General features: G+C 40.1%; 2 protein-coding genes across 2 annotated transcripts; both read right to left on the bottom strand.

Annotated features, from left to right (window-relative positions):
• Positions 1-2,794: 2,794 nt before the first annotated feature.
• On the bottom strand, positions 2,795-3,739 carry LOC115077329 (olfactory receptor 6B1-like). Its single transcript, XM_029579622.1, has one exon. The coding sequence runs from the start codon at positions 3,737-3,739 to the stop codon at positions 2,795-2,797; it is 945 nt and encodes a 314-aa protein (XP_029435482.1).
• A 13,422-nt stretch (positions 3,740-17,161) lies between these two features.
• On the bottom strand, positions 17,162-18,082 carry LOC115077328 (olfactory receptor 6B1-like). Its single transcript, XM_029579620.1, has one exon. It carries the CDS (start codon positions 18,080-18,082, stop codon positions 17,162-17,164), a length of 921 nt encoding a protein of 306 aa, XP_029435480.1.
• Between the last annotated feature and the right edge of the window lie 7,281 nt (positions 18,083-25,363).

Here is a 25,363-nt window from a genome sequence, read left to right as displayed (position 1 = left end):
CTCCAAATGTAGAGTGTTATCTTTTAAGCATTTTTCATACTGTTTAATTAATTTTTTATGTGCCATTAGCTGTTTCAATAATACACAGAGGTCCAACTCTAATCCAAACCAATTAAAGTTTATTTAATATTAAAAACCAATCGTATTAGACCCCTGGGAGATACAGAGTGGGAGCCCATTGTTTGTTAAGGGCTCTCCCTGCATGTCTCAGTGTTTGTTAGTCAGGGCTAAGTTTTTATAGATAAAAAAACATTCAGGGACTGTATAAAGTATCAGGTACTACTTGTGTCCTATCCAATCAGGCAAACTGTATCTATGCTTCCCTGATACCACCTCCCACCTTAAGATCCAATTAGGCCTAAGAAGGGCCCACGTGTCTATTGAGTACTGTCAATCTTCTGTTAATTCTTTGTCCTGTCAATATATCAATCATTCTAGTAGGTCTGTGTTCTGTCGTTCGTTCCAGGTCTTTGATCAGAGTCTTGACCTCAGGGGATCTTCAGTTTAACTGGCCTCTTTCAGTCGAGATAGGAATCTGTGAGAACAAAGCTTAGAATGTGGCCTCAGCCATTTGCCATCGATAACCTCATGACCTTTCATCATATAGGTCTGAATTCATTCCAAATGGCTCTCAGTAGCCATTCACACACAGGTCAGCTTAAATTCAGTTCAGTGTCTGCCAGCAGTTTCAGTTAAGTCAGACAGCAAAGGAGTCTGGGATAAGCTGAATGAGCCAAAGTCCTGAGCCAAAGCCTTCATGTTAGCTGCTCAAATATCAATACATAATTGGAAAGTGCTATTACAACCACTGATGAATGTGACAGCAAATAAAGAGATTTATGAATTAAACTGTGGGTGTGTGAGTCGTCATTAAGGAACGAGGGCCTACCTCCAAGGCTTCTTAAAAGGACAGGTTCTAGAACTGTAAGGGTGAATGGGTAGAGATGTGGCGATGGTGTCTGTCACATGATCAAAGTTACTGTCTTTTTGTGGCCTTAGGCCAAGTACACATAGAAAGAGTATTGCGATGGGAATGGTAAAGAAACTAATTTAAAAGGCCACCTCCTTCAAGTTGTAATCACCAATAATATAGAAATCACTAAGTTTGACTACAAAAGTTTGCCCCTAGAGTCCTGGATCACATCAGGTGGAGAGCCCTGATCATCATAACAGTCAATGCAAGGTTTTCTTCACATCCTGATTGTCCATGGCAGAAGCTGCTGCATTTGCACTACAGGCTCTTCTTCATGTCTTCTCTTTTAACAATTTGGGCCATTTATTTATTTATTTATTTATTTAACGGTTTTATATACCGACATTCATCAAAGATATCACATCGGTTCACAGCGTAACAAGAAACTAGTGCCAGTGGCGGCGCTTTACATCGAACAAGTTTAACATAATACAGTTAAAAAATATTGGAACATAATAACTAGAGCATGAGGAAAGGTAGGGGAAGTAAAACATTAAACTAAAATTAGAATAACATGATTACAAGATGGTAAAAGAAGAGAAAAAAGGGGGGGGAGAAAGTGACAGAAGAATAAAATTAGATTAGTGAATTATTGTAAGCGAAGATTGCAGGTATATACAAAATGTACAATTATAGGGAATAATATAAAATAACAATAGTTCAGGGAAGGGGTGAGGTGAGAAGGGGGGGGGGAGAGGTAGGGAATGGAGGGGGGAAGGGTAATACAGAAGGGAGGGAGAAGAGGAATGGTGTAAGCTTAGGGAGAAGCCAGTTCAAGCGGGGACTCACCCGCTTTTAGTGAAAAACCAAGTCAAGAGGGGACAGAGAAGGGAGGGTGTAGATGAGAGCACGGGGACTTTAAGTATATGCTTTGGTGAAGAGCCAGGTCTTGAGCTTGCGCTTGAAGGTTTTTGAGCATTCTTCTTGGCGAAGTTCAACTGGCATTGTGTTTAAATGTTTCAGAATGGGTCAAGTGGCTACTGCCATCCACACCAGTAAGCATGTATAGAGCAAAGTTGAAAATCAACTTAGTGCAAGCCATAATCATATTTGGAACCAGTGGGGTTCCCTCCTGCCCCAAATGCCCTTCCTATGCTGGTAGATGGGGTAAATAGGATGCCCCATGCTTAATTTTCAAAAAGTCATTTACATGCATAAAACCAAGTTTTACACATCAAAATGCATCTGAAAATTACCTCCTCGATGCATACCTAAAACATAAGAAGTTGCCAAACTGGGTCAGACTGAGGGTCCATTAACCCCAACATCCTGTTTCAACAGTGGCTAATCCAGGTTACAAGTAACTGGCAAGTACCCAAACATTAAATGCGTCCCATGCTACTAATGCCAGCAATAGCAGTGGCTATTCCTTAAGTCAACTTCATTAATAGCAGGTAATGGACTTCTCCTTCAAGACCTTATCCAAATCTTTTTTAAACTCAGCTACACTAACTTCCCTAACCACATCCTCTGGAAACAAATTTCAGAGCTTAATTGTGCTTTGAGTGAAAAAGGATTTTATAAGATTTGTTTTAAATGTGCCACATGCTAACTTCATGGAGTGTCCCCTGGTCCTTCTGTTATCTGAAAGAGTAAATAACCGATTCTCATTTACCCATTCGAGACCTCTAATGATTTTATAGACCTCTATCATATCACCCTTCAGCCGTCTCTTCTCCAACATATCCTGCCATGTTTGATTGCCACCACGAGAAGGTTATAATGGAATATCTTCAAGGCAAACAGGCAACTAATGTAGATTTGTTTCTCTCCTCCCCTGCACCCTTCATACTATTCTCTCATTTGTCATTTTTCTGCTTCCTACATTGCACCGATGCCAGCTTTCTTGTTCTTACCTATGATTTTTCTCAAGACTCCTTTCACCTCCCTGTTTCTCAAAGTATAAATAATGGGATTCAGCACTGGAGCCACCACAGTATAAAACATAGATATTACCTTGTTGAAATCAAAAGAATCTGTTGACTTTGGCCTTACGTACATGAACATCAAACTTCCATAAAATAAAACTACAACTGTTAGGTGGGAGGCGCAGGTAGAGAAAGCTTTTTGCCTGCCAGATGGAATCTTCACAATAGCTACAATAATAAGAACGTAAGATACTGCAATTAACATGAAGGAGCTCACAATCACTGTGGTGGCAATGATGAAATTTATGAGCTCAGTAAGATGAGTGTCCGTGCAAGAGAGCTTCAGCAGGGGAGGAGCATCACAGAAAAAATGGTTAATGACATTTGCACCACAGAAATGCAATTGAGAGAGGGAAATTAAAGGGGGCAAGTTCACCATGAAAGCAACCAGCCAAGCCCCAATGGCAAGTAAAAAGCAGAGCCTAACATCCATGATGGTGGTATAGTGCAACGGGTTACATATGGCTACATAACGATCAAATGCCATGACTGCCAGGACCAGACATTCTGCAGATCCCAGACAAATGTGCAAAAATAGCTGAGAGATGCACGCAACATAGGAAATGCTGGTGACTTTGGTGACAAAGATGGCAAGCATTCGGGGCACAATGTTGCAAGTATACCAGATTTCCAGAAAAGAAAAATTGCTGAGGAAGAAGTACATGGGTGAATAAAGGTGGCGGTCCAGTCGTATTACCGCAATGATAATGATGTTTCCAGTCACAGTTGCAATATAAATAACTAAGCCCACAACAAAGAGCAGAACATACAGGTTCTGTAGACTGGGGAATCCCAGGAGGATAAATTCATTGACTATAGTTTGGTTTCTGCTCATCATGTCTTCATTCTGTTGATCTGGAAAATTGAAAATAATTACTACAACTGCTCTGGCCTCAGAAGATGCAGCTGTCTGTCAGTCTGTTCATGCCAGAGCTGATGAAGTGCAATACATCTATAGATTATGGTGATAAACTACAGTGAGGTCCATATTAAAAAAGCCATTTAGATGGATGACTGAAAGGTTATCCTTGTAAATGGAAAATTTTGCATATTCAGCCTCTTATCCAGCTAAATTAGAGCTGGGTGTGTAGTTATCTGGCTATAGTTTAGCTGGATAAAAGAGTAGCACTCTTGGGTCATTGCAGGGAGGGCTTGAGTTATCCGGCAAACTTAGCAAGCTCACAAAATATGACCCCCAAAGTATTTATCTTGTTCCCATAAGCATATTATCACTGCATTCTTTCAGAAGGTATCACTGTTAGTGTCACTGTGTACCCTCACTCATCTTTGACTTTTCAGATCACAAACATTACATTTTACTGGAAAATCACAGACAGTGAGGATGCCATGCTCTTTATTATCATTAAGATTGATGATAGTTATTCATGTTTTATGATTAAATGTAATCCTCTCAAGATGGAATTTTATTTGGAAGCAGCAGATTATAAGATGTAAAATGAATTAAACATGAGTTTCAGAACCCTTCGTTTACGAATGATGTTCCTTCATTTGCATCTCTGGCCGGGCACGTCTCAGTATTGCTCGCGGTAACATCTTTTCAGACCCCTAAAAACGTATATGTTAAGGTCTTCCTTTCTATGGTGTTTTGTTAGCATGCACAAGAGGGCTTTGCCATGTATGTTAACGTTCACTGCACAGGATGTTACATTTGTACATAAGCAGTCTTTTGCTGATATAATTTACCTGACTGGATGCATTTCAGCTGATTTATGAAAGAATTCTGCTTGAACTCACTAGGCATCTCTCCATTTCCTTTGATGTGCAAAATTATGTGCGCCGGGCCGATTTTCAAACGGGCCCGGCCACGTGCGTAAACCCCGGTACACGATTAAGTCCCTAGGCCTGAAAAGGGGGAGGTCCGGGGGAGCAGGGAGGGAAGGGCTGGAGATGGCCGGTACAGCGACCATTTGCCGCTATGACGGGGTAGTTGGCCAGCACGCACAAGTTGCTTCTGCTCCAGAGGAGCAGCAACTTAAAAAAAAAAAAAGGAAGGTGGGTTAGATTTCAGGGTGGGGAGGAGAGGGGAAGGGGAAGGGAGGTTACGTAGGGGGGTAGGGAAGTTCCCTTCCACTCCACTCCTAATTGGAGCAGACTGGGAGGGGACTGGGGAAGGCCGGGGTGCGTCGCTGCGCAAAAATTGCATAAGTACCCCACCTAGCGTGCGCCGGCCGCGCATGTGTGCGCGGATTATAAAATATGGCGTGCATGTGCGCGTGGCCCCCAGGAAGCACGCGCGCATGTAGGTTTAAAAATCTACACCATATTTTTTTGACTAGTACTACATTCCTTCCTCATAAGCAAGTTGTGGTTTGTCATGAACTATCAATAGTTCTACAACCAGTTGTCCATCCACTTCACAGCAATGTTTTCTAAAGCATTTATTCTTAAATTGTTTATGTAGGAATGGAGAAGAGAATTGTCAAAGTCATCCAATTGCATTAAGATGGATCAATGCCCCAACACTGCAATGCTGAAAAATTGCCCCCCTCGGCCTGGAGAAAAAATGCAAGGAATTGTCTAGCATGTGCACTTTTAGCCGAACTGTGAGGAGGCATTCCCAGATGTACGTTCAGTAGGGAGAAGAAAAGAGTATGCACGCATGACATTTTCACAAGCGCCAAATGTAATTCTTTTTAACCAACTGCACAAAAAATCAGGATGCAAAGTATGACTACTTGGCCCTTTTTGGCATTAGCTGGCATAGTTACTGAATCCGTTTAAGCTAAGGAATTATCTTGTTCTGCTGCAGAAGAAAATGAGGTTGCTTTGGTGCTTTTTTTTTTTTTCTTACCAATCCCTGCTGCTTGTTGCTTTAGCCCCTTGTTACCTTCTTATGGCTTTGCAAACTGATTGATGATTTGTCCCCATTTCCTTCTGGATTTTAAAGGTAAGTCAACTGATCTGTAATTCTCTTCCTTCTCCCCCCCCCCCCCCCCCCTCCCCACACACACACATAAATGTAGGTGCTATTTTAATTGTTGGCCTTTCTGGTCCTTTGGGACCTCTGTGACTTCTGGAAGGACTTGCTAATGGCTCTGACAGTTCTTGACATATTCTAGAATGAATGCCACCAGGATCTGATGATCTGAAAGCATTTAAGTGTAATATCTTCTTATCCTGTTCTAACTTGAATTCCTACTCCCATGAGTATACATTTAAAATGCACTAAGACCTTCAGTGTCATCTGTTATCAGGTTTCCTTGTATGATTCATAAACCTTTGATTTTTTTCTAATTTGTCTAATGTGTTCACATATTTGTTTTCTATTACCCTTTGTGTCCATGTCCATTATCAGTTGCATCTCACTGAACCCATATTGCTTTATCAAATCCTGAAACAACCATTTCAATCCAAGTATATATTTGGTCTTTTCTGATTTTTAATCAGAAGCAGTTGATTTTGCTATGTATGAGCTCATAAGTTCCTTTTTCAGTTACTTGTGATCTCAAAATCTAATGGAGAAACACCTCTATGGAAGATTCGTAGGTTGGTCAAATAATGGGGATCATATGTCCTTTCAAAAATCCATTTTTTTCAAGACCAGTATAGCTACCAGTAATCAGCACTAAAATCAGTCACATAACAATAGCACTAGATATTAATCCATGCAGAATACTATTAGTACTGTTAAAGACATGGATATTTCCAATGTCATCTAATTTGATCCTTAATAAGTTGTGAAAACCTTTTTTGAACCAATGAAAGAGTAATGATGATGAAGTTATGATGTTTCAACAACACCAGATCTCATCATCAATTTTAGTTGTTTATTTTTAACTAAAAGCTTGAAAAAAAAAACATTTTCACTTAATCTCTATTTACTTTTTACATTACAAAACCATCTCCAAGATATTTTGAACTATAAAAGAGGTACTGTAATTTAGTAAGATGGAGTTGCTTTATTAATTCTCTTTATAAAAAAAGATAAAGAGTGTAGCTTGTAGACTTAGCTTCCTAAACATCCCAGGGGGATGTGTGTACCCACATCTGAATTTACAGACAGTACCAATCAAGGAATGTACTGAGGGATATTCCACAATTTATTCAGAAAATAAAAACATAGTACACACTTACCTTCTTAAAGTATACAGTTTAATCTGTCACCCCTAAAAATGGTTCCCTGCAGCGAAAGAGAGAAAGATATGAGAATGACTGTGAGTCCTACAAAATTTGGCTTATATGCTAACGTATTACATAGGTAAATGTTTTGAAAATTCACCCCAAACACAATAATACTGAGCCATAACGTTATTTGTGTCTTATCCTCTCTCATTGCATTTTATACTATTTCTTATGTTATGGCCCACTTGAGACTTCATCGTTTTAATAGAAAGAGCCACCTCAAAGGAGTTTCTCACAAACCAAGACATTAGTTCATTGCTAATTAAGACAGTGGGGATTATTATGTACAGTATGTGTGCTGTTCTGTCTATTGTACACATTGTAGATATGTGTATAGACATATGACATGTACATATTTAACTGTGGGAATCTGTTGAATGGTTTAGTAAAGATCAGCTAGCTGGTCCGCTTCTGAAATCATGACCCCTCTTAAATTAGGAAAATTTATGCCTAGCCATCTGAAGGCTGAGTACATGTCTGGGGCTCACCTCTACTGAATGCAATTTGTTTTTATACTGTTTAATGTTTCCATATTTCCATTCCCTTCTCTAACATGGCTGTAGAATAAAACATCATTTCACTGCATCTGTGAGTCTGCAGTTATTATCTACCAGTCAAGGGACAGAATGTTAGTAGAACCAGGGCTGCATTGGACTATCCCTTTTGATGTGGAGTACACCTGGTCACCCTAACCTGTTGGTAATTTTTGTCTTTTTCCTTGCACCTCAGGTCATGGATCTCATTACTCCACATCGCTTCTCTTCACCCTAGGTCAGGGATGGACAACTCCAGTCCTCAACAGCTGGAATGAGGCCTGGATTTCAGGATATCAACAATGGACACGCATGAGATTGATTTGCATGCATTGTCTCCATTTGAATGCAAATCTATCTCATGTATATTCATTAAGGAGCGGATTTTAAAAAGCATTTACATGCGTAAATCTGGGTTTTACGCATGTAAATGCACTTTACTCGAGTAAGTGGACTTTTGAAAATTGCTACAATATATGCCATTGAATTGTCCATAGGATTTATTCGCATACGTGCACTTTACGTGAGTAAATGGCTTTTGAAAATTGCTACAATAGTAGTTACATTTATGCGCGTAACTCCTTTGAAAATTACCCCCTAAGGATATCCAGAAAAACAGGCTAATTTGTGGCTCTTGAGGACCAGAGTTGGCCGTCCCTGCCCTAGGTTTTCCTTGATTTAACATTTTGTCAAAGTAATTTATTCAATCAGGTTTGGGGTATTTTTTAGTTTTTATTATAAAATTTTTTTGACTTTCATGCTGTAAATAAATTAAAACCTTGTCAGACCAGACATGAGTCAGGAACTTTTTAAATTAGATACTGTACACAGCACAGATTGTCAAAAAAATCTGTAAATTTTGAAAATAATCAATTACACATGCTAAGCATTGAGTACTCAAATATTTCCATAAAGTGATCATCAAATTTGTTTCTGCTGTAATGATTTATTTGCCCGGTGATAGCTGTTGCTATAATTTATGAATTAATATTTTTATAAAGATGAGGGATGTACAGGCCAAAAATGTTCACCAAATCTGGTTAGATTTCTTAGAAAAAAAAAATGTAATGAATGCCTCCAATAAATCTGGAGAAAAATCAGAAAAAAACAACAAACTCAAAGCAGAGTAAAATGTATCCAGCTCAATTTTGTCCTTTGATGTTTGTCCATCTCTAGCGTTTCCTTGGGTACATTGTTGATTTGCAACAGGAAAATTTACATATTCCTAGGTGGAACTGGAGAAGAAAAAAAGGTAGTCAGGTGACAGATAACTAAAAGGTCATACGGTTCCATAATCGTGTTTTTCACCTACATGAGACCATCATTGACCTAAACAGAAAGGAGAATACCAGAAGACTTCAAGCTTGTCCATTTTTAACCATTTTTCTGTATAATATCATGTGAATATGTAAAAGGCTTTATTAAAAATTGACAAAATAGAGAGACACAGGGAGGATAGCTTTCATACAACTCCGCGCAGTGGGAAATATGCAGGTAAATGTCCACTTGGAGATCTACGATAATATTTTACAACCCACATATATCTGATATGTGCAGGGTATAAAAAAACCCACTTTTGTCCAAGTCCCAAACATGTGCACATAAGTGTGCTTATGTGTGAATATATACAATGAACTGAAAGTGTGCATTTCAATCTATTGTATGCACGTAATATTCCTGCCTGTTTTAAAAACATACGCACAAAAATAATACCAACCAATAATACCACCAACGTCTCATATGACTATGATAATAGCTGGTTCATCCATTATCCTCCTAACAGCAAGTAACCTAATTGGTTATATTGAAACCAATGTGAACCCTCATAAGTAAGCCAGCATCCATCCTGCTTCACGTTCTTCCAGCTCTCTCCCAACAAGCACCATACTGCACCCAGCCAGTGTCATCTCAGCAAGCTCTCAACAAGCATCCATCCTGCAAGCATTCAACAAGTGCTCAGCAAACAAACAAACATCCTGCAAGCATTCAGCAAGCAACCATCCTGCAAGCATTCAGCAAGCAACCATCCTGCAAGCATTCAGCAAGCAACCATCCTGCAAGCATTCAGCAAGCAACCATCCTGCAAGCATTCAGCAAGCAACCATCCTGCAAGCATTCAGCAAGCAACCATCCTGCAAGCATTCAGCAAGCAACCATACTACAAGCATTCAGCAAACAACCATACTACAAGCATTCAGCAAGCAACCATCCTGCAAGCATTCAGCAAGCAACCATACTACAAGCATTCAGCAAGCAACCATCCTGCAAGCATTCAGCAAGCAACCATACTACAAGCATTCAGCAAACAACCATACTACAAGCATTCAGCAAGCAACCATCCTGCAAGCATTCAGCAAGCAACCATCCTGCAAGCATTCAGCAAGCAACCATACTACAAGCATTCAGCAAACAACCATACTACAAGCATTCAGCAAGCAACCATCCTGAACAAGCAACCATCCTGAGCAAACAACACTCAAGCAACAGCAAAACAACTACCTCTCAGCACTCTACATTAAAACAAAAGACTCACAAAGACTGCCTTCGCCCCTCGGTCCATCAACAGCACTAACGCAGCACCACTACAACACAAGCACTACACGCTAAAATGTTCCCCACCTTCCCAATACCTATTTTACAACACAGCCTGTCAGCAATAGGAAAACCGAACAGATCATTCATACTACAACACAAACGACAGGCGCTACACCGAAACCTTAAATCATTCACCCCAATTTTGATAACACCCATCACCCAACTCTTAGGCCTCACTGTATTCTCACTTTCACTATTCAATGCACAATCTCTGTCCAAGAAATCTCTAATCCTCAACGACTATCTCCTTGATACCAAACCAGATATATGTGCTATAACAGAAACATGGCTCAAACCCACGGACACAGCAATTATAAACCAACTTCCCACATCAAACTACGACATCTTCTCCATCCCCCGACTGAAAAAAAGAGGAGGAGGACTCCTATTTGCATCAAAAAAAGACCTCGGGTTCATCCAGCACCCATACAACTCAGACTCTAAACTAGAAATGGGTCTCTTCACCTCGGAACAACTACAAATCCTACTCGTCTACGCCCCTCTGGGCCTCCTTGAGACAGACCCCTCCCCCTTAGTAGAGGAAATCACAACCCTCATCAAACTGGACGCTCCAGCAATTATCCTAGGAGATTTTAATCTGCATGTGGACAATCCTACCCCATCATCCAGCTGTGAATCCTTTCTCTCTGCCCTCTCAGCCCTGGGTTTCAAACAACTAGTTACCAAACCCACACACAAAGCAGGCCACACGCTGGATCTTATCTTTATTAACCCAGGCATCAAACATTCTTCACGCCTCAAAAGCAAGAAGGTCCCTTGGTCTGATCACTCACTTATCTCAACCGCATTCTCATTGAACAAACCCTCCACCTCCAAAGGGCCCTCACCATCTTTCCCATACAGAAGATCCTGCTCTACAGAAGACCTCAGCTCCCACCTAGCCTCTCAACTTCCATCCATTGATCTCTCAAACCCGAACACAGCTCTCCGCTCTTGGAAAGCCATCACAGATTCCATAGCCGACAAGCTATGTCCGCTAGCAACCAAAAAATCACTCCCAAACGCCTCCAAAAGACAACCATGGTTCACGGAAGAACTAAGAAAGCTAAAACAAAATCTAAGACAGAAAGAGAGCGACTGGCGCAAATCCCCAAGCACCAATACACGATCCATCTACAAAGCCACCCTCCATCAATACAAGTCAACTACCTCTAAATCCAAAAGGGACTACTATGCATCCAAGATTCACCACTTAATCTTCGACGCAAAAGCCCTCTTCGCCTATGTCTCCAATCTCACCCAAATCATCCCACAGGAGATTCCCAACGACCTAGCACAACCCAAAGCTGAAGAACTTGCTCTTCATTTTCACAACAAAGTCAACAGCCTTCTAACTCATCTGCCTTCTAATCCCACCGACCCTGCTCTTTACCAGTCTCTTCAACAATCATCCCTCAACAACAATGGTCTGGAAACACTTGAACCCATCTCTATCTTAGAGATACAAACTCTTATAAGAAGAATGAAACCTTCCTCCCATCCTTTGGATACTATCCCCACCAAACTGCTCCTGGCCATCCCTGACTCCATCGCTAAAACCTTGTCGCACATCATAAACTGCTCACTCTCCCAAGGACTATATCCTGACGACCTCAAATTGGCCTCCATCAAACCTCTACTCAAGAAACCCAACTTGGATCCTAAAGACCCCAACAACTTCCGTCCTATCGCCAATCTCCCATTCATAGCCAAGATTCTAGAAAAAGTTGTCAATACTCAACTCTCCGAATACATAGAAGAAAACAAAATCCTATTCCAATCACAATACGGATTTCGCAAGTCACTGAACACAGAATCCCTCCTCATCTCCATGTCTGACTTCATATTAATGGGCCTTGACAAAGGCCAATCCTTCCTCCTAATTCTACTGGACCTATCAGCTGCCTTTGATACGGTCAATCATTCCATTCTCACTTCCATTCTGGCTTCTATAGGTATCTCAGGCACAGCTCTCTCATGGTTTAAATCTTTTCTCTCCAACAGAGGCTTCAAGGTTAAGATACAGAACAAAGAATCTTCACGAATGGACGCATCCATAGGTGTCCCCCAGGGCTCCTCACTGTCACCTACACTCTTTAACATTTATCTTTTACCTATCTGCCAACTCCTCTCCAACCTTAACCTCAAACATTTCCTCTACGCCGACGACATCCAGATCGTGATACCCATTAAAGAATCTTACACAAAAACATTGGTTCACTGGGAAAAACTGTCTCTTCGAAATTAAACATCTCCTGGCTAACCTAAACCTAGTTTTAAACTCCTCTAAAACAGAACTGCTTCTCATCTCCCCAGATAATAATGCCATCTCTAATCCTCCAACTATCCCAACTACTACACAGGTGAGAGATCTAGGAGTATTAATTGATAACCGGATGAACCTTAAAGCTTACATCAACAGAACCACCAAGGACTGTTTCCACAAACTCCAAGTTCTGAAAAGAATTAGACCACTCTTCCACACTCAGGACTTCAGAACCATTCTACAAGCTATCATTTTTTCTAAGATCGATTACTGTAACTCTATCCTTCTGGGCCTACCTTCCTCCTATACTAGACCCCTCCAGATGTTACAAAACGCTGCGGCAAGATTACTGACAAACTCCAGGAGGAGGGACCATATATCTCCAATCCTAAAAGATCTCCACTGGTTGCCTGTTCACTTTAGAATCCTCTACAAATCTCTTTCCATAATATACAAAACCATCCATCAACACACCCCACTCGACTTACAAGTCCCATTCCAAATTTATAACTCCTCCAGACCAACAAGAGACACACTCAGAGGATCTCTTCAAGTGCCCCCAGCCAAAACTACCAAACACATTACCTTGAGAGATCGGGCCTTTTCAACAGCCGGCCCCCTTCTATGGAACTCCATCCCACCGGACCTTAGACAGGAGCCCAGCCTCCCAACCTTCAGGAAGAGACTTAAGACCTGGCTGTTTAAAAAAGCTTTCCCGGACACCGATTAATTCTATTCAGCCAGATTCTACCACTTCCACATGTAAAAATGTTATTACTAATGTAAATACCTATACCTAATGTTATTCTCTTTCTTTTCTTCTCTCCTCCCAGTTCTATTACCTTGTTATTTGTAACTGCTTCCTTCTACACAAATAGGTTATTGAATTGTTTACTGTACACCCCTGTTATATGTAAACCGGCATGATGTGTTTGCAACATGAATGCCGGTATATAAAAATTTTAAATAAATAAATAAATAAATAAATATGATGCATAAATCCATTTATGCATGCAGGTCAATATAATTTCAAAACATGCATGCATGATTTTAACTTCTTTACCAGTTTACCCAGTCCTTTTCCAGGACGTTGAGGCCCTCCTGGTTCTTCAGGCTATTGCTCCCCTCAGGTCAACCAGATCTCCTACCCAGCCAATAGTAAAACAATAAACAAATCTAAAATCAGTTAAGCAAGATAATTAGCAGGTGTAATATTCCATGCAATGCCAAACGTACACATGTAAGCCTGCAATCCTAGGAGGGTAAATATTTACTCCGCTACGGAATGCCCCTAGGCCACCCTTTTAAAAAAAAAATTGACACTTCCCCCCCCCCCTCCTTTGTGGCATGATAAACCCTCCCACTATCGGTGGCTAAGTTGTAATAATAGATGGTGTTTACATGTTTCTAATGGGCATCACTTGTTGTTGACACAAAGGGGGCAGTCAAGAGGAATGCCCTCCTTTCAGTCGGGGCACGCCTTACCAGGGCTAAAGGGAACTTACCCACCCGAGAAGTCCCTCGGAGGTAGACGGGAAAGGCGGAGTTTTTAATACAAACGTAATTAGATGGAATCACCTGAATAAAATCACTTAAGATTTATTTTATCAAAGTAATCCAACAATAATATATTCTTTCATATGTGTGTGTGTATATATATATATATATATATATATATATATAAAACATAAAGCTCTTATTCTATGCGTTCAATGACAACTTATTATTTGCCATACTCAGTATATATACCACTATTTGTCTTTTCTTTATCTTTTAGGTACTTTCACCTTAAAAGCTCCAAATGGGATGCATTCAGGAAATAATCTTCCATCCAAATTTCCTGTCAGATAAGTGTAATTTCTTTACAGAAGCTCTTATGTTTTGCAGTAAATTTGTCTCTAGTGTGTGTATTTCCAAAAATAGATCCTTTGTATTTGCTTTATGTCTTTCAGATCGCCTTCCTATCTGTTTCTTGGGTCCGTCCCTTTTAAAGGAGGTGTCTTTTTCTCCTTGGAAAGATGATTTAAGTTTTTCCGATTCTTTGGGCAGCAAAGTCGAATTCCAGAGTACCCTGCGAAGTATTTGTTGGTTTTTTTTTCTTTCTCTGTATGTTATATCTGTTGTGCATGTTTCTATCTCTTTTTTCTTTTATTCTACTGTCACTCTCTCTCTCTCTTTCTGTCTCCTTATTTTCTTTGCTATTGCTGGTGTTGGTGGTACCACTAACACTGGTGTGTGCACACATGCATCTCTACCACGGTAAGCTCTTCTTTTTCTTTGGTCTTATTCCTTTTTCTTCAGTTCTTCTTCCTATTACCTATATATAAAAAAAAACTCAATAAGAAAGTCTATCTTCCTATACTGACAAATCTTCTACAGACTATTATGTATGTGAGTTCCCTCAGTGTATTTCTCTGACATCTTATTGCAAACTGTCTAACTAATTAAAATAAATTATAATTAAATAGCCAGCGCACTCATGTTATAAAATCAGCGAGTACATGCGTGTGCACCGGGAAGCGTGCGCACATGGACACGAGCTCGCACATTTTAAAATCTATGCTTTAGAATTGCATGCTAATTGGGGGCGGGGGGCGGGCCTGAGATAGCCAGCAGCGATCGCACCCCCATGGTACAATCGCCGCCGGCTTTCGCACCCAATAGCGCCATCATAAAAGGTGGTGCTATTGGGCGCGAAATGGGCAGCGAAAAGGCTCCTTACCTTTTTGTCATCCACGCTGTCTTTGCGGCGTCTGCCGCGATTCCTCCTCTTCTGGGGCAGATGCCGCCCCGACTCCGCCCCTTTTTAGCAATCGCACGCGAAAAGTCCCTTTTCGCGTGCGCTAGCTTTAAAAAAATAACCCCCTTAGTCTGCTTTGAAAATGTGCAGTTTCATCAGGAACATGCATGGACATATACTCATCAAGTTAAACCTGTGCAATTTTCAAGAATATTTGTGTGAATCTTTTCATTGCCCCAAATCCGACTCCTGGAATGTGGGCAAAAGGACAGAGAAAATCTGGTTTTGTACATACTTTTTCAAGTATGAATTTTCAAATGGCCATTTTAGCTGGGTTTTATGCACATATATGCTTTTGAAAATGTTACATTTGGTGGCCCACCATGTGAGCCAATGCACTTATCCCAGATACCACCAGCCTCCTCACATGGCAGGGATGCCACTGACAGACAAACACTACTGAGAGCAGCACACGATGACCAGATACCGTGATTGCTTGGATCCTCCCTAAGTGTGTGCCTGTGGCACACATCGGTTCTTAAAGGGGCCAGCGGCATCCTTTGATGACATCAGCAGACTCTCCCTATATAAGGGTGGACTGGAAACTCTACTGATGCCTCATCAATGGGTCTCAGGAACAGCAGGAGTGCTTGTTACTCTAGCAGGATGCCTCAGGAGGTACAGGAACTACAGGAGTGCTCCTGCTGTTCTTGTGCCTCCTCATCTGCTATTCCTATGTTCCGGCCTGCCTGTCTCATTTAACCTTGCCTTGCACATCTCAGTCTCCTCCAGTGTCTCTTTGTGTATCTTCATCTATCCTTGCCTGATCTCCTGGTACTGACCTCTAGTTTTGAACCTGACCACGCTTGCCATCTACCTGGATGATCTCTTACTTTGAACTTGACCATACCAGCTTGCCACCTGGAACTGACTTCTGGCCTTGGATCTGGCCATGCCTTCTGCCACCTGAACTTGACCTTTTGCTTTGTACTTGACTATTCTGCTAGCCATCTGTCCTGACCCTTGGCCAGTTCTTGGTATCTCTAATCTGTCGCCTATCCTGACCCTGGTGTGTCCTTGGATTCTTGCTCTCTCTATCCCCCTAGTGACCCACCTAAGTCCTACTGGCCACCAGAACCTAAGGGGTCAACCTGCAGAGGAGGTGGCTAGTATAGGTGAAGCTCCAGTCTGTACCACTTCAAGGCGCATTTGCCAACTGTTGGCGTAGGCCTCATAAGCTCACTTATGAGGCTGCGTCAACTACACCACACCACTAAGGACTTACTCCCATGCCACTCATCACCGAAAATCAGGCTTATTGATCTTGTTGTGGTATAACCAAAATAAATACTTAAATACCCTTGGAATCTGCCCTATCTTTGAAAATGAGTAATTAACAATTGCATAGCTAATGGGTTCTTTTTAAATTATTTTGTGGTAAGATAGATATGGTTAGATGCTATCACTAGCTATCACTTTCTTTGCTTCATTTCATGTTTTTCAGACAGGAAAATATGAAACAAACACCCACATTTCCGTGCATCCTAGAACATTTAAAATGACATAAAACACGCCAGTGTATGTTTTAAATGATCTGAACAACCTTTCCAGGTAATCACACTTGACTTTTGGTTGAGGGTCGCACATCTAACTAAGTAGATTATTGAAAACCCAGTATGTATTTATTTTTACATACTTGTATGCTACTTATTGCAAATTAAACATACTAAGCGGATAACATTATAATATTGATATTCATATAATAAAAATGAAACATTAAATATAAAATATAAATAAATGAACACAATCTAATGATCTGAAGTGTATGTACATTTATTGCATGATCTTACATCTATCGTTGCCTAAACATTTCCAATGGAAGAGTATCAATGAATATCATCATTACAATATGGAAGCTGCTTTTCCTCATATATTATCTTATCATTATCCTTTCCAACAGTATCCTGCACTGATACCAGCATTTTAATTCTTATGTAGGAGTTTCCTCAAGGCTCCTTTCACCTCCCTGTTTCTCAGAGTATAAATAATGGGGTTCAGCATTGGAGCCACCACAGTATAAAATATAGATATGACTTTGTTAAAATCTAATGAATCATTTGACTTTGGCCTTACGTACATAAACATTAAACTTCCATAAAATATAATCACAACGGTCAGGTGGGAGGCGCAGGTAGAGAAAGCTTTTTGCCTGCCAGATGGAATCTTTACAATAGCTACAATAATAAGAAGATAAGACACTGCAATTAACATGAAGGAGCTCACAATCACTGTGGTGGCAATGATGAAATTGATGAGTTCAGTGATATAAATATCTGTGCAAGAAAGCTTTAACACGGGATGGGTATCGCAAAAGAAATGGTTAATGATATTTGCACTACAGAAATGTAATTGAGAGATGGAAATTAAAGGGGGCAAATTAACCAGGAAAGCGACTAGCCACACTCCACTGGCTAGTAAAATGCAGACCTTAGTGTCCATGATGGTGGTATAGTGCAACGGGTTACATATGGCAACATAACGATCGAACGCCATGACTGCCAGGACCAGACATTCTGCAGATCCAAGACAAATATGCAAGAACAGCTGAGTGATGCATGCGGCATAGGAAATGCTGGTGACATTGGTCACAAAGATGGCAAGCATTTGGGGCACAATGTTGCAAGTATACCAGATTTCCAGAAAAGAAAAATTGCTCAGGAAGAAGTACATGGGTGAATAAAGGTGGCGGTCCAGTCGTATTACCGCAATGATAATGATGTTTCCAGTCACAGTTGTAATATAGATAACTAAACCTACAACAAAGAATAGGACATGCAGTTTCTGTAGACTGGGGAAACCCAGGAGGATGAATACGTTCACTGTAGTTTGGTTTTCATTCATCATATCTTCCTTCTGTTTGATCTGTCAAATTACAAATAATTATAGGAATTCTGACTTCAAAAAATGTAATTGTCAGTCATTTTGGACTCCAGAGTTCAATTCATGGTAGAGCTCGTGAAAGTGCAAAACTATTCATGGTAGTAAACTTCAAAGTATCTTGTTTCTATTAATACATTATCACTATATTTTTTCATAAGATATAACTATTAAAGCTGAATATTCCAAAACTGCATGTGGCTTAGATGTAAAAGTACATGGGTTATACCAGTTGTACACACTTATCTGGCTAAATTCTGACTTATCAGGGTAAGCAGTTGGATAATGTCCAAGTTATTCAGCTAAGTATTGGCACTTATCCAGACAAATTCTGATGTATCCATCTAAGAAGCAGCAAAGCTAATATTTAGACGGGTATGTCTTAAAACACTACTTATATGGATAAGTCAGATTCCTGGATAAGTCTAAAAAGTGCTACTTATCATGCTATCTGATTTAGCTTTGATGTTGCTTAGCCAGATAAATCGGTATTTGTTCAGATAAGTGCTGCTACTTAGGCAGATAACTTGGAATTTATCTAGATAAGTGCAAATATGCATTTGCATATTTTTTTTTACATGTGTGCATGTTCCTTGGCACATTTACATGTATATTATAATCTGCATACATTATCTATGTGCAGGTTATAAATAACAGAACAGTTTTGTGTGCCAATATATGCTCTTATATGGGCGCATGCAGGTTTCATAGTTACCCTCTCATTGTGTACTCTCTCTTATCTTTGTTTATTCCTGCCTTGTTTGACTTTCTAATTCAGAAATGTTACATTTTACTAGCTTTCTCCTTACTTCTGAATTGAGAAGCAAGCCCCTTTATCAGGCTTAAATGGACACTCTTTGGAAACCATCAGGAAGAAGAAAGAGAATTGAGCATACTCACTATAGCATGCTCATGCTATTAGCTTGCCCTAGGTAAATAACAAGCATACATCATCACCAGTCCAATGTAGATATTAAATAGCAATCATTTATTGCAAAATCACTTTGAGAGTGAACATACCATTCTCTGTAGCATGAGCTTCTCAACTCTTCATTTGCCTGTGATGTTCTTTTCAAACACCTTTTACATATTATATATGTCAAGGCCTTCCTATATATCATGTCTTTTTAGTGTACACAAGAGGGCCTAATTGCCGTATATTTCTACATGAGCAGCCTATTACTGAGATGATTAATCTGGTTGAATGAATTCCAGCTGATGTACGTAAGAATTCTGCTTCAGCTCACAGGGCATCTCTGTTCTTTCTCTCCATTTCCTTTGATGTGCAAAAGAAATAAACCCATGACAAATGTTTATATAATAAGTAATGAGCCATCTTCCACCAAGATAGTTCAAATCCAGATTCAGTCTTCCATTTGTTTATATCAAGCCTATCTCCTTCTAATGCCAATCCTTAATTTTTTCTTCTGCAATTAAAGGTCATTACTTCTTTGCCTTTATCAGCAAGGAAATGAAAACTGATGACCTTTTTATATTTTAAGACGAATGTTAAATTGTCACAGTGTTTTTAATTTTTCCAAGCTAAATAAACCTTCTCTTCTAGCTGCTTCTGGTAGATTGTGTTGTCTGGGCATCTACTTATTTTTGCTGATCCCCTTTGGAGTTTCTTAAGTTCATTGCATCCTTCTTGAAGCATAGGACCCAAAACGGAACAGAGTACTCCATGAAAGTTTTTACGAATCTTGAATAGAGTGAGGAATTACTTTCACGCGGCCTTACCTATAATGCACGTTCTTACATTCCTTATTCATAAGCAAGTTGTGGTCTTCTGTGAACAATAAATAGCTCTGCAACCAGTTGTACACTTACTTAATGGCAATACTTTCCAAAGCGTTTTTTCTTAATTTGTTTATATAGGCATAGAAAAGGCAATTTTCAGAGTTATCCAGTTGCATCAAAATTGATTAATGCACCAGCATTGCTTTGACAGAATTTGGATAAAAGTGCAAATTCTTCATTAGCATGTGAACATTTTGCTGGACTATGAAGCTGCATTCCCAGAGATATATTCAGTCGGGAGAAGAAAAGAACATGCATGTATGACATTTTCACAAACACTTCTTAGCCACCTGCACAAAAGATCAGGGTGCCAAGTATGCAGCCCCTTTTGGCATTAGCTTCCATACTTTATGCTAATTTTAAAAAAATGTATCCAGTTGCTTTATCTTCCTGGAGGAGAAGTCTATAAACTGCTGTTAATCAATAGGGAATAGCTACTGCTTGTTACCAGCATTAGTCCCTTGGGATCTGTTTAATGTTTGGGTACTTGCCAGGTTCTTATGGCCTGGTTTGGCCACTGTTGGAAACAGGATACTGGGCTTGATGGACCCTTAATCTGACCCAGTATGGCATATCTTATGTTCTTATCTTTAAAAATTAGCATATGATATGTGCTGGGGTAGTTGTATATGTATGCCGTTGTTATGTGCAATTGAATCAGCAACCTTATTGAATCAAGGTAGCTTTCATCTACTGTACTGTATCCACCTTAATCTATTGAAAATTTTGCTGTGCTGCAGAAGAAATGTGGTTGGTTAAGAGCTTTTTTTCCCCTCACCAATCCCTGCTGGTTGTACCTTAGCCCCTTGTTACCATCGTGGTTCTGTGCCATCTGATTGATGATTTGTTCCCATTTTCTTTCTGGATAATAATTGGTCTGTAATTCATTGAGTCTTTCTTCCTCCCTCATGTAAAGGTAAATGTTATTTTCACTTTTTCCCCTTTCCAGTCCCCTGGACCTCACCCTTCCTCTATGACTTCTGTAAACATTTGCTAAAGACTCCAGCAATTTTTGAAGTATTCTAGAAAGGACCTGCTGATCTGAAAACATTTAAGTGTAATTTCTTTTTGGTTTTTTCCCTATTCGAACCTGAGCTCCTACCACTATATAAAAATTTAAAAAGTACTAGCAGGCTAATGCAGTAAGATACGTAACTCAAAAAAGGCGCTCATATTGAGCACCCATTATCCTAACGCACACAAATCCATATTCCCTGTGTGCCTGATGCAGTATTTAAATGAGAGGGAAACTGGGGCAGAGTAATAAAGGCTACAGTAAGGGAGAAATGTGCTTTTGTAGCGTTGGTGCTCAAAGTAGTTTATTGCATCAGGTGCCGAAGGTTACCAGAGACGCTTAGTTTGAGGTGATGGTCTCCTGCCAGGTGACCCTGCTCCTCGAAAGCAGCACAAGGGCTGTTTGACTGGAGTTTGGACTGTTCTACTATGTCCCTGAAGGCCTCCTCTTTGTCTTACTCGGCTCCTCCAGGTCTGTCATTCTGGCATCCAGAGATTGGTCTCATTCTCTGAGAGCCAGGAGCTCTTTGCACTGGGTGCATACATGCAACCTTTCACCAACAGGTAGATAATCATCCATGGGGACCTCGGTGAAAAAGACTGAAGAGCCCCCAACTTGCTGCTGGACTTCTATCTGCATCATAATAAAATTTGTATTTATTTATTTATTTGTTTGCTTATTTATTTATTATGTTCTCTTTTTTTTCAGGCTCTTCAAAGCAGATTACCCTCAGGTACTGTAGGTATTTTATTAAGTTGCTAAAGCTTTAGGGATGATTATGGAGTAGGTAGGTCTCTCAGTTGAAGGGGGTTTACATTATTTTGTATCTTATAAACCAAAGGTTTTTAATTTGATAACTAGGAGACCTGTTAGTTTGTGTCTTTTACAATCTAAAGTTAATACATTGATAACTAGATAAGTTATGTTAGTTTGTGAATGAACAGCAAAAGGACTAAAACTGGTCAATCACTAAAGTAAGGGTTAATTGTATGTTATTTAGAATTGATAATTGATCCCTATTTTGAAGATTTTCTTCCTATCTGGGGAAGGGAGCGGGTAATCAAAGAGAAAAAGAGCCATGAGGGGATGGGTTGGGAAATGTCACCATTTTAGATGAAATAAGTGACTTTTGTAAACTCAAAATGCTAATATTACAAATACTAACTTATCATAACTCACAAAATTAGCTCAAAGTTTATTATCCCTAGCCTCTCAAAATTCCTTTCAGTGGAAATAAATACTATCTTAACAGCTCACAAAACTAGCTCTAACCCTATACATCTGAACTAATTTATACAAGCTCACAAATTTAATCCAAAACTCTACTAAGCACATACAATTCTTAACACTTGCAAATTCTAGTGTTATAAAATTAACAGCCCTAAAGATTTTAAGTGTTCTTTCCTAGCATGTCCAACTTACCACTAGCAGATAAGGGTTCTGCAGTCAGCACTCTGTCTGGACTCAAATAGCATGTGTGCAAGTAGAAGCCACTTATGCACATATATGCTAATTTTACATACATAAATGCTTTGAATATTCATCCCAGCCTAAATAATCTCAAATCATGTGTGTCATCCTCTCTCACTGCGATTTATACTATTTCTTATGTTAAGGCCCACCTGGGATCTCATATGTTAATACAAGAAGCAATCTCAAAGGAGATTCTCATAAACTAACTCATTAGTTCATTGTTAATTAAAACAATAGGGGTTAATATAAATGTGCTCTTGTGCCTATGTTTATATGATTTCTATAATGTATATATCTTATATAGATACAGTATATACACATATACACTTTTAAAAGTGTGTATAACTGTGGGAATCTGTTGAATTGTTTAGTAGAGCTCAGCTGGCTACTCAACATTTGAAGTCATGGCCCCACTTAAACTAGGGTAATTCATGCCTATCCATCTAAAATCTGACTCTATGCCTGGGGTTCACCTCTACTGAATTAAATTTTTTTTCATACTGTTTGAAGTTTCTATATTTCCATATCTTCTCTAACATGACTTTAGAGCGCCGTGCAATCTCACTGCGTCTAAAGTTTCTTGATAAATGCAATCTACTGGTCCAGAGATAGAATCAGCCTGCCCTTTTGATGTAAGGAATACATGGCTACCGTTTCCTCTTCGTAATTTTTGTCTCTCAGGTCATGAATGTCTACTCCTCATCTGCTCTCTTCACCCTAGATCTTCCTAGCTTGAACATTATATCAAAATATTTCATTCAGTCAGGTTTGGTTTTTTTGGTTTTTTAGTTTTTACATTTTTTATTATAAACATTTTCCAGAGTTTCATGTTGTAAGCAAATTAATCACAGCATTGTTGGACCTGACTGTATTTTAATATGGGCCAGAAATGTTTTTGTTTACACACTGTATGCAGAACGCATCATCAAAAATCTGTAAAGTTTGAAATTAATCTGCAGATATCTAGGAAAATGAGCAATAATTGTATAGCTAATAGGTTCTTCCTGGATTGTTTTGTATTCATTTGATAAATGTGGTGAAATGATCCATGTCTTTCTGTCTTTTTTTCAGACAGGTAAATATAAAGTTATTCCACATTTCCATGCATCCTAGAACATCATAAAAGCAAATCGCATACACCCTTACATAGGTAAGGGTGTATGTGCATATTTGTATCACATTAGTACTTATTAGGGATGTGAATCGTTTTTCAACGATTAAAATTATCGTCCGATAATGTTTATATCGTCTTAAATCGTTATAGAACACGATACAATAGAAATTCTAACGATTTATCGTTAAAAATCGTTAAATCGTGTTAGTGCGCACTAACTCGAGTTAGTGCGCACTAACTCCCCGTTAGTGCGCACTAACTCGATTTAGTGCGCACTAACTGAAAATGATACAAATAAACACTTTCCAGGTCACTGAAGGTCAGTTAAGAATGAATATGTGTTCCTATTGGCTGGCTGCCCTCTTATCTATTGATGTTACCAAGGTTACCACTGAGGTGATGGTTGGGGGGATGGGAAATGGAACTGGAAACTAACGAGCACCAACAGAAAATGAAACAAAGTGTTCACACTTCCCAGGTCAGTAAAGGTCACTTAGGAATGAATATGTATGTATGTATTCCTATTGGCTGGCTGTGCTCTTATCTATTGATGTTACCAATATGGTTGGGGGGATGTGAAATGGAAACAGTTGGAAGCTTGACAAAAAAAGTAATGTAACGATCAGCACTCACGTGACTAGAACTTGTTTGTTTATTATTTTTGTTAGCAGGCACCTGAAATGCTAGTGCATGTTGAATTTGCCAATCACTGTGCATTTTAGAAAGGTGGTCCTGGCTGGAACTGTACACAGTTCAAATATATGTAATTGATTGTTGGTAAGTGTATTTTTTAAGTAGCCACACTGGCACCAGTATGTTTACTTTTCCTCCTACTTAACTCACTAGCTCAGCTTTGTAAGAAGGGCTTCTCTGCTTGTGTGTTGTTTTTGTTTGGTGTGAGGAGAGCAGAAACATCAGATCTTTATTCAATCTACTACAGTCATCTCTTACAGTGCCCTATCCCTATTAATACCAGGAGTGTTGTGATCTTCCTGCACACAGTGCCCTAACCCTGATACCAGTCTGAGACAGCTCCCTCCCTGCATTACTAGTGAGAGGCTGGCTTCACAGACAGGGGGGAGCTGCCTGACCCTCACTCCTGACTTCCTCCATGTCCCAGCTAGTGAATGGTGTGTGGGTGAGGGGGGGGGGGGGGGGATGGTGAAGTCTGAGACAGCTTCCTCCCTGCATTACTAGTGAGAGGCTGGCTTCACAGACAGGGGGGAGCTGCCTGACCCTCACTCCTGACTTCCCCCATGTCCCAGCTAGTGAATGGTGTGTGGGTGAGGGGGGGGGAGGATGGTGAAGTCTGAGACAGCTCCCTCCCTGCATTACTAGTGAGAGGCTGGCTTCACAGACAGGGGGGAGCTGCCTGACCCTCACTCCTGACTTCCCCCATGTCCCAGCTAGTGAATGGTGTGTGGGTGAGGGGGGGGGGAGGATGGTGAAGTCTGAGACAGCTCCCTCCCTGCATTACTAGTGAGAGGCTGGCTTCACAGACAGGGGGGAGCTGCCTGTCCCTCACTCCTGACTTCCCCCATGTCCCAGCTAGTGAATGGTGTGTGGGTGAGGGGGGGGTGGATGGTGAAGTCTGAGACAGCTCCCTCCCTGCATTACTAGTGAGAGGCTGGCTTCACAGACAGGGGGGAGCTGCCTGACCCTCACTCTTCCGGGGTATTGTGATCTTCCTGCACACAGTGCCCTATCCCTGATACCAGGGGTGTTGTGATCTTCCTGCATGCAGTGCCCTATCCCTATTAATACCAGGAGTGTTGTGATCTTCCTGCATGCAGTGCCCTATCTCTATTAATACCAGGAGTGTTGTGATCTTCCTGCATGCAGTGCC

Source organism: Rhinatrema bivittatum, chromosome 16 (genome assembly GCF_901001135.1).
Source record: "Rhinatrema bivittatum chromosome 16, aRhiBiv1.1, whole genome shotgun sequence".
NCBI lineage: Eukaryota > Metazoa > Chordata > Amphibia > Gymnophiona > Rhinatrematidae > Rhinatrema > Rhinatrema bivittatum.
Note: the sequence above shows the minus strand (reverse complement) of the source record. Positions and strands in the feature narration are given on the sequence as shown.